Genomic DNA, 18,614 nt, shown 5'->3' with positions numbered 1-18,614 from the left:
AGAAGGAAAGCCTGCCAGTGTGCAACAACATGGTTAGACCTTGGGGGCCATTATGCTAAGTGAAGTACTTTAGACAGAGAAAGATAGATATTGTATAAATCTCACTTATATGAGGATCTTAAAAAAGCTGCACTCATAGAAACAGAGATTAGAATGGTGGTTGCCATGCCTGAGGATGGGGAGAATTGGGGAGATATTGGTCAAAAGGCACAAATTTCTAGCATAAGACAAATATAAGTTCTGGGGATCCACGTATAGCATGGTGACTATATTAACAATAATATATTACATACTTGCAAGTTGCTAGAGAAGAAATCTTAAATGTTCTTAACCACACAACACACACACACACACAAAAGGTAATTATGTGAGGTGATGGAGGTGTTAACTAACCTTATTGTGGTAATCAGTTCACAATAGATGTGGGTATCAAAGCATCACATTGTACACTTAAACTTACAAAATTATATATGCGAGTTATATCTCAATAAAGCTGGGGAAATTTTTTAAATAAAACAAAATAAATACATAGTACCTGGCACATAGTAAGCAAAGCAAATAAATAAATAATATAAACAGAATAAATAAAAAAAAGAGAAAAGTCAGATAAAATCCAAAAGTAAAAGTAAATCAAGAAGATGAGTCTAGAAATTGATGAAATTGAAATGAAATTGAAAATAAAATGCACAATAGAGAATATCAAGAAGTCAAAAGCTGAATTTGGGAAAAAACAGTAATATTCATAAACACCCCAGCAGACTGATGAGGAGAGGAAAAAATAGTGAAAGAAGACACTATTGTCAATATCAAGAACGAAAAAAGATTCATTACTACAGATCTTACAAACGCTAAAAAATTTGAATAGTTAGATGGAATGGAAACATTCCTAGAAAAAAAGACAATTTATCAAATTGACACAGAAAGAACTGCATATGGAAAATATGAATAGTTCTATATGTTTATAAGAAAATGAATCTGTAATTAAAAGTCTTCCTACAAAGAAGCTGAGGCCTAGCTGGCTTCATGTTGACATCTTCCAAAATAATAAAGAAGAAATAACACTGAACTTGCAAATTTTTTCAGCTAATAGGAAAAGAGCAATCAACTTCCTGGTTTTATGAAATTATCATAATCTTGGTTCCAAAAGTTGACAAAAACACTGTAAATATAACAACTTGAGCATATTAATACATTAGAGATCTACTTAGAGAAAATTCTTCACTAAAAAGAAAGTTTTATTACTGCAAACAACCACTGCACAACAGATGTCCAGTTATTTTACAACCACAAATCCTACCATCTCCAGAGAAAAGGCATGTTTTTTAAATGATGATATAAGTATACAATATTTACAAAATAACATAGTAATTTATTCTTACACTGAGATTAAAGTAATATCAAAATACAGAATTTCTTAAAAACTGGAATAAATTCACATGAATATTCTATGTGAATGAAGAAGAAAGTAACCTATACTACTTACAAGGTTAGTCACTTTTGGTTGAATAAGCCTATAATTTTAAGATTGGGTAAAGGTTAATATATTTTACATTGCATGTATTATAGTTGAGCTGGTAATAAAGAACTTTCTGCAAAAGCCTCAGAAGGCAAATATTTTAAGAGTCAGTTGATTTGGACATTCTTGTATAACAGTTTATTTCTCTCTTAAAAATCCTCTTAGAAGCATCAAGAGAGAGTTTCTTCTAATTAACATCACTTTCATCACTTTCATCGGGTGATACACACCCATTTATCCAGACTGGGTGTGTATACATGTGATGCTAAAACTGCTGCCAAATAACTCTGATCTTGCCAGGGAGCTCATGAAAGAGATGGCTACTGGCCACCAGGACTTGTCTCATGGTTACTTTGTACTTGACAAAGAAAGATGCAGAACTTTCTGAAATTAATCCTGGCAGCCCAAGATTTAAATTAATGCCAGGAGTAGTAATATGTCATAATATAACTGTGAAAAGACACAACCATTCCCTTCCAGAAGATCAGGCTTTTAGAATTTTATATCAACAAAATATAATACTATATTTCAATACTATTGTTGTAATGCTATAAATTAATCAGTATGAGGGAATCCTACTGAATTGCAATAAAAAGACTAAATTACTATATATGGTATCTCAATGGGTGTGTGTGTATTACATAGCTCATCTCCTTTGGTTTAATGTGGTATGGGATATTAGTCTGTGATTGCCCACGTGTTAAGTATATCTGCATACACCAATTACAAGTGTTGATTAAGTATATAATGGATGATCATAATTGATCAGAGGCAATAATAATATGAAAATGACTTCTGCTTATATAGTACTTTTACTTTAAAAGATTCTTTACATCTGTTAACTAATTTTTATCTTCACAATAACCTGTGAGATAATTAGGTAATATTGTCTTCATAAGATTGTGACTAGGCTTTTCTTTCTTATTTAGAAATGTTACTTTTTCCTCTAAATCCTCATTACACCAAGGGAGTTGATTAAGCTTTATTACCACAAAGTTATTTTTTTTTTAATGTGGAGTCAATAAAAGGGGCTGAGTGGTCCTCAAAGTTGTAAGATACCAGATTCAGGATTAAGGCATGCATATATATGTGTGTATAAAGATCTGTTAGATTTCAAGACTACAGTGTACTTTAATAAGAATCTATCAGAAGGACCCAGCTGACCTTGCCTCCTTCCCATGTACTTTTGCAGACACTCTCCATTCACTCTGATAGTCTTTTGGTATTTAGGGATTTTATGAATGATGGTGCCTGCCGTGCTCCCCATCCACCCCCCCCCCCAAATATCAGACTCCTTAGATAACATGCCACACCCCAAATTTGTCACTGATTCTATTCTTCACCAAAATTTTCATAGTTCCCTGATTTCACTAGGTATTTTTGTTTGTCCCAATCTAACAAACTAAATTATGGTAAAGTATAAATTACTGTGAACTGTTTGATACACCAATTCACCTGAGAAAACTGCATCTATCAAAGGAACTGGAGAGGCAATAGCTTCTTATTTATAGAGATAATTAGAGGAAGTAGAGATTAGAAGGTGTGGCAGGAAAGGCAAAGGTCTTCATGGTGCTCCTTCAGTCAGACCCCTTAGTCAACTGCTCCCACCTTCTACCACTAAAGCTGCGTGGATACAGAAAGGCGGAGGAGCAGTGGTGCTCTGTCTGGATGTACTTACAGGTCCCCGTGGATGAGTCCATAGATCTGCGGCATGCTCTGATGATAGATTCCCTCTCAAAATAACTATGAGGAGAATCACCACAAAAGCTGGAAGTCCCCAACTCAGAAGAAAAAACAGCAGATACCGCCTTTCTGTGTGTTCATCCATTCATCACCAGCACGTACCAGAAATTCACAGACTAAGGAGAGAAGCAGAGCATAAGATGAACAGGCTCTGGTCTAGTGGCACAGACACACTCACCTGGCTTAGGCATAAAGAGTGACAACAGATCAACAAAGGGCCAGGCTCTACTCAATAACTATAGTTTTGATTTGATTTTTTAAGTCAGTTCACACATTCATTTTTTCATATACCGGAGAAAATTCAGGGTATCTCAAAAGTCCGAAAACATTAGGAAATACTTACTTTATTTACTGTACTTTATATTTGCTTAATTGTTTAATTTACTCAGTCATAATCGACTGTGACTGTTCTGTCAATGTCTTTGAAGAAACACACACTGATACTCAAACTTACTTTCCATGTGAACAGCTTCATGATGATAATGAAGTAAATAGTCCTATGTCCAGACTTTTAAACAATTTTTACTTATTGAGGCTTATCATGTGGTAGAGTCAGACACTCGTTCCAGGGAATGGGGATATATTGTGACAACAGCCCCAGTCTCAGTCCCAAGTGGGAGACAGACAAGTAAACAGAAAACGTTTGCACAGAGATGTGCAAATGTACTGTGATGGGGTAGGTTTTGCGGCCATTCTCCTTTCTCAATTTACACTCTCTCTTTTCATTCATTTGATAAGCACTTGATAAATGCTTATTGAATGCTTACTAAATTTCAAAGGCCCATCCAGGCACTGGGGCTATAACAGTAACAGAGGTGGTAGAGGTATTTACCTTCTTGAATCTTACTTTCGAAACAAATGGAAGAAATCATTAAGGAAAAACATTTATATTTATATCATACTTTATATCTGTTATTCTTATCTTCTTAAGATAAAATATAAAAGGGACAAGTGTAATATAAAGAGTGAGGGGGATGAAGGGATACATTAGATAATAGAAGAAGAACTCCAAGGCCTGGAAATGTTACTATTGGCCCTAAATCACACCTAGCGCGTATATAAGCCAAATCTAGAACTTAATATATTCTGCCTTCTAATGTTCTTTTCCCATGAGATCACTCATGTTTAATTATCCTTTATTACAGAAACAACATTGAAAGTCATATCATACATATTTCACACAATGATGCTTATCCACTAGATAAATCCCCCTTCTCATTTCATATTGTGGATTGTGAGTACAGATTAATCATATGTGTATATTTTATACATTAGTGACAACAATCCCAGAGCAAGTGACAACATCCCAGAGCAAGTGACAACAATCTCAAGTTTCTTCATGTGTACAACAAAGCTATTATAAATGATTACATAAGACACTACATATAAAGTGCTAAGCACATAGTCAGCATTAAAAATGTGACCACCTCACTTAAATCTCCTATTAGAATGTCAGACAGTGTGAAAAACAAAAGGTAAATAAAGACAAAAGTAAGCAGTGATACAATGGAAACTCTTCTATGTGGAAAACAACATGCCTAATGTTCCTGGGAAGGCTTTCAGATAGTCTGCTGAGGCCTCCAGGTAAGATTCTATCTGAACCAAATCACCTTGAAGGATTAGTATATGATTGGCCTAACCAGGAAAGGATAAAATGTTTGGTTACTTTAAGATTTTTGTCTCTGAATTTTATTTCCTGTCAGCACTCCATATCTTATGTACATCTGCATTTATCTGTAATTATGAAGCATGTTTTGAGTTGCTGCTTATGTAAATTTGTTCTAACTTCTTTTTAAAAATTATTAGGTCCAAGAGGCGTTTTTCCTCCTTTCTATTATTAGCGTAGGGACATGACTCAAATAGGTGGGACTGTATCAAGCGTCGATGCTGGAGTGGTCAATACTGCCTGTTTAGAGAATGAAAATCCATGCAAAGTAAGGATGATTAACCCATTCCCAAAATAAAAGTACAGATTATTTATTTTAAATCGATGTTGTGTGTATCCTTATAACATGGTAACTCAGTGGTGCAGTCGGTGGAAGAATCAGGGAAGGAGCGCACAGATTGGTAAATGACTTTTAGTTGATTCATCATGATAAAGATTGGGGCCATTTCCAAAATGTCCGCTTTTACACAGATGAACATTAGTTCCATCAGTTAGAATCACTGAACGTTTCAGCAACTGTCTGACCTTTACACAGCCTCAGATAAGATGAGACAAATGTAACTGCTTGTTAGATTTACAAACGCAATGCTTCTGCTCTAAAGAGCTCAAGGTACCGGGTCACTGATTCTTGAATACTCAGTTAAGCAAATCAAGCTCCAAATGTCATAAGCTTTTGTTAATTAAAAAAAAAAAAATCTCTTTCCTTCTCAAAAGAATCCAATCATTGAGGTATACTCTAGGGACAGCATTTACCACTATATGATTTTTTTTTTTTTTTTTTTTGCTAAAGAATGGAAACACTATGTAATGAAACAACATCTAATTATTCTGGAAATACCATATGGCCTAAACCTAAGATTGGTGTTGACGAACCACTTCAAGTTTACTTGATTTTTAAATTATTTAATATAGTATGCATGGTAGGTATATTCTGGGATGTATGCCTAGGCCATCAGCGCTCTTTCTCTAAGCCCTGTCTCCCTCCTCACCTTCCCCCACCCCTGCCAACATATGCAGCATGGGCTCATGATCCTGTTCCTCTGCCCCAGCTTGGATCTGGCGACAAAGCCTGACCCAGGCTGGACCAATCATCTCTCGTTGAGTTCCCTGAAATTTTGTGATAGTTAAGCTGGTCAACTGAGAAAGAAACATATGAACTTTAGTGGTTGGAGTAGCCAAAAAGCACAGTGAAGAGAGAAAGTGTGTTTGCAGAGAAGAAGGGACAAAGCCATCCATTCCTGCTCACAGCTCCTTGAGGTCCAACTGTACTTACAGAACTTGGGTTCAGTCAGTTAGCCTATATGCTTATTATTCCTTTTATGATTTGAACGTTTGCTTAGATTAACTTAGTTTTTCTTCATTGTTCTAAAAACACTGAGGCATATACTGCTCCCCTGAAGCCCTTGGGTTAAAAGCTCCAGTACTGCCATTCTCCACAATAAGGTGGGAGTGGAGCATTTGAGATACATTCCTTTCCCTGTAATCGTGGTTCCTCCTTTGTAATCGAAGGTTAGAGTATCAAGAGACCATTATCTTTGCATAATATTTTTTATGTTGCCAGATATATAGCATATGTGCCTCAGTATCTGTGTTTATCCAATGTTAGAACTAAAAGAATTATGAAAATTCAGTATAAGTTAAAGGTGTCACTCTCACCAACATGCTTCATACTGACTGAGCACAGCTTACCACACTTACATATTTCTTGCTAAAGACTAAATGTGAATCGAAATTTCAGTATCTAGGTCTCCAGTTACATTTCTATCTCTAGGCTTTAAACACTTTGATAGAACCATCTTATGGACCATCTCAAGACATCTTATTTAGAGATAAGGAAGCTGAAGCAGCGAGAGAAAAACATAGCTTTTTCATAAAAGCATCTTGTGAAGACTAAGGTTAAGATTTATTTCCATAGAAAGTCACACAAATACTGACAATATTACTGTTTCCATGAGAGCTTATTTTTTGTGCTCATTTTCCCACACTCATTGTATGTGCCAATGGAGATGTATTTTCCTGGTTCAAGTATGGAGATAACCCATTCTCTCTCCCTCTCCACTTTTTGCCAGCACTAAATGAGAACTTATAAAGGCCTTAATCAGAACAGAAATGGCTGAAACATATCTGTGAGCTATGGTAGATTAATTTTTGTATACCTTGTAGTACCTAGTAAAATGCTCTGCATACAATCTTTATTGAGAAATATCAAATAAACGAAGATGTACACAATTTCAATATTTAACAGTTTTCATTGAATTTAATAACAATTTCATAATTTGGTATAGTTATTCAGTTTATTCATTTATATACTACCTTGCCAGAAAGAATTGTAGAATTGATTTGATTGAACTCCTAATGAAGGGGGTCAACGTTAACTGGTGGAAACTTACAAATGTTAATACAACAGTTTAAGAGAAGAAGAATGGAATCAGTACTTACTAATTGGTTAATAAATGTAGACCCCACATTAAGCTATATCTCATTTAATAAAGACAACTGCTCTCCTAAGTTTTATTTTTATTATATTACTACAGGAGGAAACTGAGGACAGGAGAAGCGTATTTCTCAGAATTGGGAATTGAGGCTGTTAGAATTTAAACTGATTCTGATTAAGATGCAAACCAACCAAATGAATTACCAGATACAATTTAGTTCAAATACAGATAGGAATAAACTAAAAGATGGTGTGTCTATAAGCATATTTACTTAACATTCGTATACGGACATGTCTATTTATTTTTACAGTAACATTTTCAGTGATTACCGCTACTATCTTCCAAGTGTCTGCACAGGAAAATTGAAGCTATACTGCGTTAACTGTTTGATGGTAATAAGTCATAAATGCTTTCCTATGCTCCATAAACACAGATTCATTAGTTTGCTCATATAATATATGCTAATATAATACATATTATATTTATAAAATATAAAGGAGAAATACCTTTTTTAAAAAAAAAATAATTAATTAATTTATTTATGGCTGTGTTGGGTCTTTGTTTCTCTGTGCGAGGGCTATCTCTAGTTGCGGCAAGCGTGGGCCACTCTTCATCGCTGTGCAACGGGCCTCTCACTATCGCGGCCTCTCTTGTTGCGGAGCACATGCTCCAGACGTGCAGGCTCAGTAACTGTGGCTCATGGCCCAGCTGCTCTGCGGCATGTGGGATCTTCCAGACCAGGTTCGAACCCGTGTCCCCTGCATTGGCAGGCAGACTCTCAACCACTGCCTCGCCACCAGGGAAGCCTACCTTTTCTTTTTAAGTTAAAATAGGCTGCTTGAATCCCATACATTTTCATGATATGAGGAATAAGATTGGAATCTAGCCTGTTGTTTAATATTTGGTTATTAATTGTGTCACCAGAAATCTTGCACTGATATATAGCATCAAGTTCAGTCAGAGATCACAGATGCTATTAATTCTGTCATTACCATACGTTCTTAGTCATTCATTTCAGAGGAGAGTCTAAGAAATGTTACCACGTGTCCGTGTTCCAGTTATTCTCCCTTTTAACAATTTTTACAAGGCTTTGTGGGGATTGGAGAATGCAGTATTTCCTGGATATATCATTTTTATCTTGATAATTACCAGTCTGTTGTCCTTAATACCTTTGATGTCCCCTCAAATTAAATCAATGACAAAGGAAAAACACAGCTAATATTAGCATTTCCCTTCCTGTTGTTATGCTCTGGCACTAAGTAGTCTTTCTACCAAGAAATAAATATACATACATTTGCTTCTTCATAGCCAGATTTTAAGGAGAGATTAAAGCACAAGATATGAATGCTCAAGTACAACTGTGAAATGATTTCTAACTTTATTCTACCATTTAAGAAATATGTTCTTCATGTAAGCTTTAGTTTCAAAATAAAACATTATAGTTTTGAGTAAGCTGTGTCGCTCGGCACGAAATGAACAGACTGCAAGGACAATCCAGGCTTGGATATTGATCATAACTGAAGCAGATTATTATATAATTTAACTTGGTGACAGGAAACGATCATAAAACTGGGCCAAATGAATATACAGGCAAAATTAAGTTTCTATTTACCTATATTATATACTAATATCTCAAATAATTTACTTGTGATTTATTTCCTGCATGAATTCACTCATGGTCTGGCAATCCATCTGGTAGCATGTTTCACGTAGATGTTAAGAGCAAAAACATTAGTTCTAGGGATTTATTCTATGGATATTCTGTAAGTAAACAAATATTCAGAGTGTAAGGATGTTCCAAGAAACATTGTTTATAATAGCAAAAATAACTGGAAATAACCAGCATTTCATTAATAGGAATCAGAAAAAAATTATGGAATAACCATATTATAGAATAGAAAAAAAAGTATATCAGTATGGGGTAAATTTATATATATACTATATATATATATATATATATATATATACACTATATGTAAACATATATATACTATATACACACAAACACACATATGTGCTTCTTTATATATTTATAAATATTTATATATTTGTGGAATATATCTGGAGGCATACACAGGAAACCATTAACAGTGTTTAACTTTGGGAGTAGGGTTGAGGGTAGAGCAGAGGGTGGAGAGCATATGAAAAAGGGAGAAATAGATGTATTTTTCATTTAATATTTCTCTATAGTGTTTATGTTTTGTACAATTAGTATATGTTATTTCTAAAATGAAAGCAAATCAAAACAGAAAAAAGAAACAAAAATTAGAACAATAACTAGGAAAATAGAGCAAACATACTATGAGAGCTTAAATTCTCACTGTCAATTTTTCTTAGAGTAGACATAACCCTACTGTTTCAGTAATTTCAGAGTGATCTTACATGAAGAGCAAACAGCAGGATAACTCAATTTCCATGGGCAAAAAGGAATTTGTGAGCTGTATACTTCTTAAAAATAAGTAAAATAATTTGTTACTCTATTCCCATCATGCACAGTGTGACCTCCCTGTCAAAGAAAGGGGAAGCCTAAAGAAACACTCAAGAAAGGGGAAGTCTAAAGAAACAGTCAAGGCCACCAGCTCTGGAGCCTGCTATAAGCCACACGTGCACTTCAGTAAAGAGGTCAGAGGTTATCAGCTTGCTAAAGCTTTTCAGCTCACGTCTGCCTTACACTGTCAGCCCTCTCGTTCCCCTATATCAAGCTAATTCTCTTTTGCAAAAAAAGATGTAAATTATACTGGAAAAACAGAGTATTTCAACATGTTTCAAAATCTAAGAATTATTAGTCTACATATTTGCTTAGCTGATAATATGGGTAAATTCGTATGGAGTGTGCAGTCTATACCAGGAATCATTCCAAGCTCTTTCCATGTATTCATTCATTTTGGCTTTTTACAATCCTCAAAGAGAGGTACTGTTATTACAAATCTAATCATTCAATAAGAAAATCTAGGCTCAGAGAAGTTATGTAACATGTTTACCAACAAAATTGTTCTTTACCCACTCTAAAATAGAGTCCCTTTTTACTACAATGTATTAAAAGTATGATGTAAAAGTAAAACAACTTTTCAAGATAAATTCATTTAAATGTATTTATTCTAAGATTGAAGATATAATGCAGATCAAAATAAATAATTCTTGCATGCTTAGCTCAATGATTAAAAGTTAGTGATTAACTTTTCATCATAAGCTATGCACACATACATATATCAATTTCTCTCCTACACTGCTAGAAATACGAAGTAGAATTATTGAAATGTTAATATTCTTTCAATTTTTTCAACTGTTCGACGAACAAGATTGGATTAACAGTAGTCTTATCTTTTACATAATGTTTTAAAAACGAATTCTCGTTAAAAAAAAGATTTTAGCAGACAGTATTTTATAAACAGGAAAACACAGGTTAGTAAAGGCGACAGCCTCTGACCACAAAGTAACTCATTAGAAGTAACCTACCTAGAATCAGAAGTTATTGAATTTTTCCCTTGTGGTCACACCACAAACCATGAAAGTGTGTGGTGTACCATCTGAAACACATTAAACTTCACTGGTACTTTAAATAGTTTTCCTAAACCGTTAGCCATACAGAAATCTAATTAGTTTACTAAATGTGCATCATCCACAATCATATTTACTCAAAACTGGAAGAAGACATACAGAATACAGCAATCTCTATTAAGTTGGATGAAATTTTATATGCCATCCCCTAAAGCAGGAAATCTATCTACAACATATTTGAAAGTTGGTCATTTCCCCCATTTGAATATATTTCAGTGATTGGACGCTCTCTACTTTTAGACATACCTTTTTCAACTTTGAAATTCTCACTGACTATAAAAGTTCTTAACGTGATTCAAAATTTGCTTCCCTAATTTTGACCCATTTGTTCTGGTTCTTTCCAAATGAGCTATATAGTCCATTTTTCTTCCTGTAGCAGCCCTCCCAGTTATCTGTAGACAGCATAACATCTCACTAAGTTCTTTCCAGGTTAGTTGTCTCCAGCTGCCTCCAAGTTTCTATAGGACTGTCTTCCAACTTCTCATTGGCTGGTTAATAATATTCCTTGGTGAAAGTGGTTACAGGGTGCCAGGGTTGTCTGACTATTGTAGATTATAATTGAAACATGGCTCCCCCAGCTGCCTCCATATGTATTAATGTAACCCAGGTCTGTGTTGTTTTTTGTAGTTACTGTAGTTGCTATGTTTAAGCATCTGGTCACACATTTGATTGCTACTGAGTTTGGGTTAAATTAAAGTTTCAAGTTGTTTACATTAACCTCCATCAGATTATGTCTCTTTCACTCTCATTTTCAAGCTGTCACAGTACAGGTTTTCTACACTCGTTCTACCTGTACTCTTAACACAGGCAGCTTGCTGTTTTACCTTGTTTCAGCTCTGTATCATTGCACACCTGATTAAGACGGCTTCCTGTGTTTTCATCCAGGTCATTCATCAAAAACTGAATAGGTCAAGGACATGGACAAAGACCTTCAGCAAACCGCTATGGACCTCAGTTCAGGCAGATAAATGACAACATACACAGGGTGCACATAAAAAGTTCAACTTAGATAAACTGCTAAAGAGAGTCAGAGAATCTTGCAAATGCTATTGTAATTTCAGCAAGTATTTGTTTTATGTTGTAAGGTTTAGATTTATTTTTTAATTGTTTGGTGGGGGACTGGAGAACACCATAAACTTTCCATAATTAGAGCTGCTCAAAGAGCTATAAAACAATAATTCTATGAGGTAGGAATTATTATCCCCATACGCAGATTTAGAAACAAACCTTGGAGAGAGTCAATAACTTGATTAAGGTTACAAAGATAATAACAGAGCCAGAATTCAAACCCAGATGCAGGCCTCCAATTGTTCCAAGTAGTTCTGTTAACTAAACAGTTCAGTTTTCTTCTCCTTCAGAGCCAACTATAATATCATACTTGGGAAAAGATCCCTTCCTTGAATCTGTATGGTATTCTCTACTAATGGTATCATCTCACCTTCCTCCAATACTGCCAGATGGTAGAAATCCCACATCCTTCTTATTCAACAAGAAAAAAGAATATGCAAGGGCCTGAATGCATCTGTTTACATAGTATACTTCACCTGCATACTCAGAAACACATATGAAACTATTACTATCACATGAAAGATTGAACAATACCACTATGTAGAAATCACTTTCGAAGGCAGCATCTTAGTTGAGCTATTGAATTATTGACATTAATAGTGCTTAAGTGGATCCAACTCTCACATTAGCCTCTTTATCAAGCAAATCAGCATTAGACAATAGAGAGAATTTGGGACTTTAGTCAGAAAAGGAGAGTTCAAATCTCTCCCCAACCCTTACTAGTTCCTCAGGAGAGTATGCTAGGTCTCTATGGGTTTCATTCTGTACTCTCTCCCAAAGCAATGGCTCCATTTTCCAACTCTAAGTCAGTAACTGTCTAATGTATTTCTCTAGCATGGACCTCTGTTCTGGGATTTAGCTCTGCATATTCCACTTCTCCCTGAGTCTCCACTGGAGATCTCACAAGAACTTCACACTCAGCATGTCCTTAGAAAAAACTCATCATCTTCTCCCAGTCTCCAGGGATCATTATTTTAGTTCAAGGCACCACTATCTACCCATTCACTCATGCCAGAAACTTGGGTAACATCCTTGGTTCCACCTTCTGCATTCTTTATAACCAATCTCTACATCCTATAGTTCTAGTTTAAAAAAACAATTCTTAGAAGCTGTTCACTTCCCTTTGCCTCTTTTGCTCCCTCTTTGGTTCATACCACCACGTTCTTTCCCCTGAATACAGCTAAAGCTACTTAATTGGCTCCCATGTCAACTCTTTGCTGAACTCAATTCACTACAAACAGGGAGTTCCTTCTAAAATCCAAATCTCATCATGTCACTCTCTTGCTTAAAAATAATTCTATGACTTCTCATAGAAAAAAAGTTAAAATTTCTTACTGTGCTTTAGAGGGCCTGCATCACAAGCCTCATCTCCTACCACTCCCTTATTTCCAACTCTACTAGATTTCTTCTCATTTCCTCAAATTCACTACACTTTCTAATGTTGTACAGCTTATAAGGTTTTTCATGCATTGATCTCGTGGGAATGCAGTGATGGATATATGGAATTACTTCCATTTCAGTATAAAGAATATCAGATATAAAGGCCACTCCATCCAGACACACTGGAAAGCTGAAGGGGGCAGAGGGAGGAAATGAGGTACCAACCTGGATGAGCATCCAGCTAAACTGGCAAAGATACAGGTAATGTATGACAGCAGCCACGGCTGAACAGCTCTCCTCCGTGAGTTGGGGACTTGCATATGCAGATGCCAGAAATGCAATCTGTAAGAAACAAATACTTTTATTTTTAAATCATATTAATCAAGAATATTAAGAAAATAAACCATTTTCTTATCTGAATCGATGATTCAATGACTCAAAGGGAAAAGAATTTGATTTGTTGCCCAAAATGAGATGACTAAGTCACTCTTAAAATGGCAATACACAGATTTTTATGTTTATAAGAAACAATGAATTATACGAAATTATGCTACACGCTGCATCGGACTGTCAAGAGGAAATTCTCAAAGTAAACCTTGTTCTTACAGATGGACAAAAATCATATGAAATACATTTATTTTAGTTCAGTACAAAAGAGAAAATAGAGTGGAAATACCATTCCTTGTGTAAGTCAAAGCTAATAGGAGAGAAAAGAAATAGAAGAAAAAAGCTCTGAGTCTACCATCATCTGCATCCTCTGGTCAGGAAGTACACATATAACAAAATAGACTTAAAATAAATGTAAAATTTCAAACCCTACGGTTACCCTAATTCTTGGATTTTTATTTTGACTACCCTCAAGTCTTTCTTCAAAAGTAACCTTCACAATGGGACCTTTCTTGATCACACTATTTAAAATTACACCCTCTTTTCTTCTCTCCTTCCCACATATATGATCTCCCTACTCTACCTTTCTGTTTTTTTTAAACAGTGCTTGTCACTTTCTAACATGCTCTGTAATTTGTTTATTTCTTATGTTTCTTGGTCATTGTTAGTGTCACCCACTAGAATGTAATCCCTATGAAGGCAGGATCACTGAATGTTTTACTCACTGGTGTACCCCACACTCACACAGCCCAGTGTCTAGAACACAGTAGGTACTCTCAAAGTCTCTATTGGAGGTACTCAATAAATACGTGTTGAATAAATGGATAAATAAATGCAGTAAAACACTCCTGTAATTTCTATCTATCATTTTCTCTACTATATGACTACTATGTCAAATTTATAATGGAAAGTATAGATGGCAAGGGAAAATTTGGAGCAATAATAGTGTACTGTAACCTCTCAAGGAATAAATTCCCTTCCTCTTTCAGACAGAGACCAAGTCTTTTTAACTTAATATTTTAATAAGCTACCACTATGCCTGGAATATGCCTGAAATGTTCAATAAATAATTGTTGAAAGAAAGAATGATTGATTCCAAAAAAACAGAGGGGTGTTGTAAGGAGAAAACTAGCTGACTTATGCCTCAAAATCTCTCAACTTCTAAAAAGGAAATGCAAATGTCATTAATATTTCTTGGATTTTAAAAAATGAATACTGTGCTCAAAATCAAATCAGAACATTGATTTTATTTTCAAATGAAATATGCCCCTCCCCAAACCTTTTATTTCAAAGGTGTGTACGTTAAATCTTCCTGAAAATTTCTGCCCAGGAGTGTTCCCAGGATGGCATCATTGTGGCGAATGTCAGGATCTGGGATAAGAACTTGCATGCTCCCAGCATCTCTATTTCATGGGGAAAGACTTACCTTAACCAGTCTCCTTAGTCAATTACAGAAGAACCAAAATGCTAATTAATAAATTCACAATAATATGTATCTCATGCCATGCTGACTTCCCTCTTGGGAATTATTTACTGAGTACTTCCTGTACCAAGTATAGAAGAAAAAGAAATCTTTTTCCTTTTTTTTTTTTCTGTTTTCTTTTTCAAGCTATGGACGCTAAACAAGTCAGTTTACCCTTCTGGGACTAATTCCCTCATCAGTAGGAGGAGGAAGTTGGAAAAAATAAACTCTAAAGTCTCTTTCTACTCCAAAATTCCAGGATTATTTTTTAAATAAGAAGTATTCCTGACTCAACTTTTTGTTTATTTTAACTCTAGATTTGGAGTATTTGTAACACACAATTAAAAAAAAAGTAGACACTAGAAATGCATGTCTCGTTATATCCTAACAATCTGGTACAAATTAGTTCCCTGGAAAAAATAAAGCCAACGAATTTGCCTTTCCAGAATGTATCACAAATAGCTTTTGAATTATTAGAGCTTATTTTAAAAACACGCTTAGATTTCCCTAGATTTTAGCTTCAAACTTCTGAATTGTAATATATTATAGGTCATACATTTAAACTTCCTAAATTCCACAAATATTCATTGAACACCTTCACCAAAACACTAACAATGAACACTAAATAACCGAAAACTATGCCTTAAAAGACCTTAGAAACACAGAACTGTGAGATTCAGCCAAATAAAAAATCCAAAAATCAAAAAGAATAATTTTAACATTTTATGCTTTTTCTTTTCACAAAGTGGCATCTTTTCATAAAGTCTTTATAAGTGTACTTATAATAAATTTGAGCCTCTCTAATTCAGATTCTATAATATGGATTGTGTTGAATTTATTTCCTAGTTTTGTACGAATCAACCTGAATGGTTTGCTAGGTAAAACAACAGTGTAATCCAAACTGCAATTGAATGTGTTTAGTTTTAACTATGAAACTATTTATAAATGGTATGCTAATTTAAATAACTCTTATTCTTTTCAATATTTTTTCTTTGAAGCAAATTAGTACAAGTTATTGTTTAAAACTATATTTATTTTCAGAATACAGTTTTAACACCCAAAATTCCATTCTTAAAATATGGCTTCTTCATATTTGATTATGTTTTCTTTTTCTAAATCATAAGACCAGTTACATACCTACTTTTGTAAACTATGAACATTCTTCCAGAATGTTCTCTGAACTATGAGAAATGCTTCTCTCTGTATGGGAGAAGGTTGGTAAGCAAGACAGGGCTGAGCTCTCAATACATATTACTACAACAGGGATGAGCTAAGAATACTTGGAAAACCAGAGATTATGTGTCATGGGGCCTATCTAAAATTAAATTGAATTAAAATATAAATTAAATGGTTAAAGTAAAATAAAATAAGATCTCCTAGCATATTTAGCTCACATATTCTTAAGGTACATAACCGAGGAAGAGAGGGAGTTTTACCATTGCTTTTTTACTCAAACACATAGAGATGATCAGGAAAAAGGTTTTCAGTCAGTTCTCTGGATACAGTAAGTTGAACACCGTAACAGAAAATAAGGAATTTTTCAATGGTTCTCAGTCATTCATGTGTTGATTCATTCAGTAAGCAAGTGTTGGCATACCTGCTATCTACAGAGCATTATGCCACCTATGCAAGATGAAGAATGTGATGGCGGAAAACTGTGTACCATGTACCAGCAAGGTGCTACATGTTTTCTCGTTTTTTTTTGTTGTCCGTGTGTGTGCATGCACACGTGCCACATATTAATGATGTGAAGTCATTATTGTTTTATCCCAGTTTAATTAATGATGAAAGAAGATCTGATAGGGGAACTAACTTGTTTAAGGGTCACTGAACAAGTTTTAAAGTGGGATTCAAATCCTGGTGTTCTGATTTGAGAGGCCAGAGTTCTTTCTAGAACATCACACTGCTGCCCACCAAGCTACATCCAGCATGAGTCCTGTCTCAAAGTGCCGAAATTCTAGTTCATTGTTTCTCAATCTTTTTTAACCCATGGGCCCCTAGAGGTTCACAATGGCAATAGAACATAATGCTCGTGGCAAATATAATACTACTCTTAATTTTATATTGATATAACATACGTACATCTTAACTAAAAAAAATATATATATATATTTCCAGAAGAGAGTATCTGATATATTTTGTTAACAACTTATAAAATTCTTTCTTCTTCTGGTTGATTAGAGCTCTGCTGTAATAACCAAGGGAAGAAATACCTAATTTTTTTTTCATTTAAAATATACAGGGGGCGGAGTCAAGACGGCAGTGTGGGAAGACACAGAGTTAGCGTCTCCCCACACCTAGGGTACGAGCTGGCTGCTGGTGGGGTACTCTGACACCCAAGGAGACGGGAGGAACCCCCAAGTGAATCAGTAGGATGTGGGGGGACTGAGGGAGGGAGAAGAAGTGGAGGCCAGACAGGTTCAGCATCCCTGAGGCCGGGGAGATCAGGAGAGGCGGGCAGGCGGAGCCATCCAGGAGAAGAGGGAGAGGAGTGGAGGGCAATCGCCCCACCCACTTGGGCCCAGGGAGCCTGCTGAATTCCCAGGCTGGTACACCCCCTCCAAAGTCCCGTGCAGGCCATGTGGGTCTTGGGGCATAAGAGGGAGACCGGGGAGATGAGGAGAGGCAGGCGGGAGGGGCCCTCCCGGAGGAGCAGCAGAGGAGCGGAGGGCGTTTCCCCCATCCACGCAGGTCCAGGGAGCCTGATGAGCTCCCAGGCCAGTCCCTTGCCCTCCAAGACCCCCCACTGCCCCTGGCCGCATTGGTCCTGGGGGCATAGTAAGGAGGCCAAGGGGAGAACAGGAGAGGCAGGCGGAAGAGGCCCTCTGGACTGGAGGAGCAGGAACGGAGAGGAGGGCATTTGCCTCACCCACTTGAGCCCAGGAAGCCTGCTGGGCTCCCAGGTGAAGTTCCCTGCCCTCTGAGACCAGGGGTGAGGGGCACGCCTGGGCCCCTTCTGTTCCATTGAGCCTACGTCCCACCCCTCACAGCCCCCAGGGCTTCTTCCAGCCCTGTGGGTCCGAAGCATAGGCCCTGCCCAGGCCCAAACCTTGCCCTGGCTTAGGCCCCACCCTCCACAGCCAAGGGCCCCCTCCCCATTTTTTTTTTCTTTTCCCTCCTCCTCTTTTTTACTATTGTGACACTGTTATACCTTCCGGTTGTTGATTCATCTATAGTTTTACTATTATATTCTTTCTAACATACCTGTTAGTTTCCTAGTCTAATTTTTTTTTTAACTTTGTTATTGTTCTTTTTTTTTTTTTTTGCCACCCCACGTGGCTTGCAGGATCTTGGTTCATGAGCCAGGGGTCGGGCGGGGTGGTAGCTCCAAGTCTGAACCACTGGACTAACAGAGAACCTCAGACCCCAGGGAATATTCATCGGAGGGAGGTCTCATGG

The 18,614-nt window shown here is 36.3% G+C and overlaps 1 protein-coding gene across 1 annotated transcript in view; it reads right to left on the bottom strand.

Moving 5' to 3' along the window:
• Positions 1-18,614, bottom strand: part of ADGRV1 (adhesion G protein-coupled receptor V1) — a 530,561-nt gene that overhangs the window by 165,238 nt on the left and 346,709 nt on the right. The window contains 4 exon segments of the mRNA XM_036847274.1: positions 3,195-3,247; positions 3,249-3,341; positions 3,343-3,375; positions 13,592-13,708. Coding sequence (XP_036703169.1) covers positions 3,195-3,247; positions 3,249-3,341; positions 3,343-3,375; positions 13,592-13,708 — 296 coding nt within the window.

Source organism: Balaenoptera musculus, chromosome 3 (assembly GCF_009873245.2).
Source record: "Balaenoptera musculus isolate JJ_BM4_2016_0621 chromosome 3, mBalMus1.pri.v3, whole genome shotgun sequence".
In the NCBI taxonomy this organism is placed as follows: Eukaryota; Metazoa; Chordata; class Mammalia; order Artiodactyla; family Balaenopteridae; genus Balaenoptera; species Balaenoptera musculus.
Note: the sequence above shows the minus strand (reverse complement) of the source record. Positions and strands in the feature narration are given on the sequence as shown.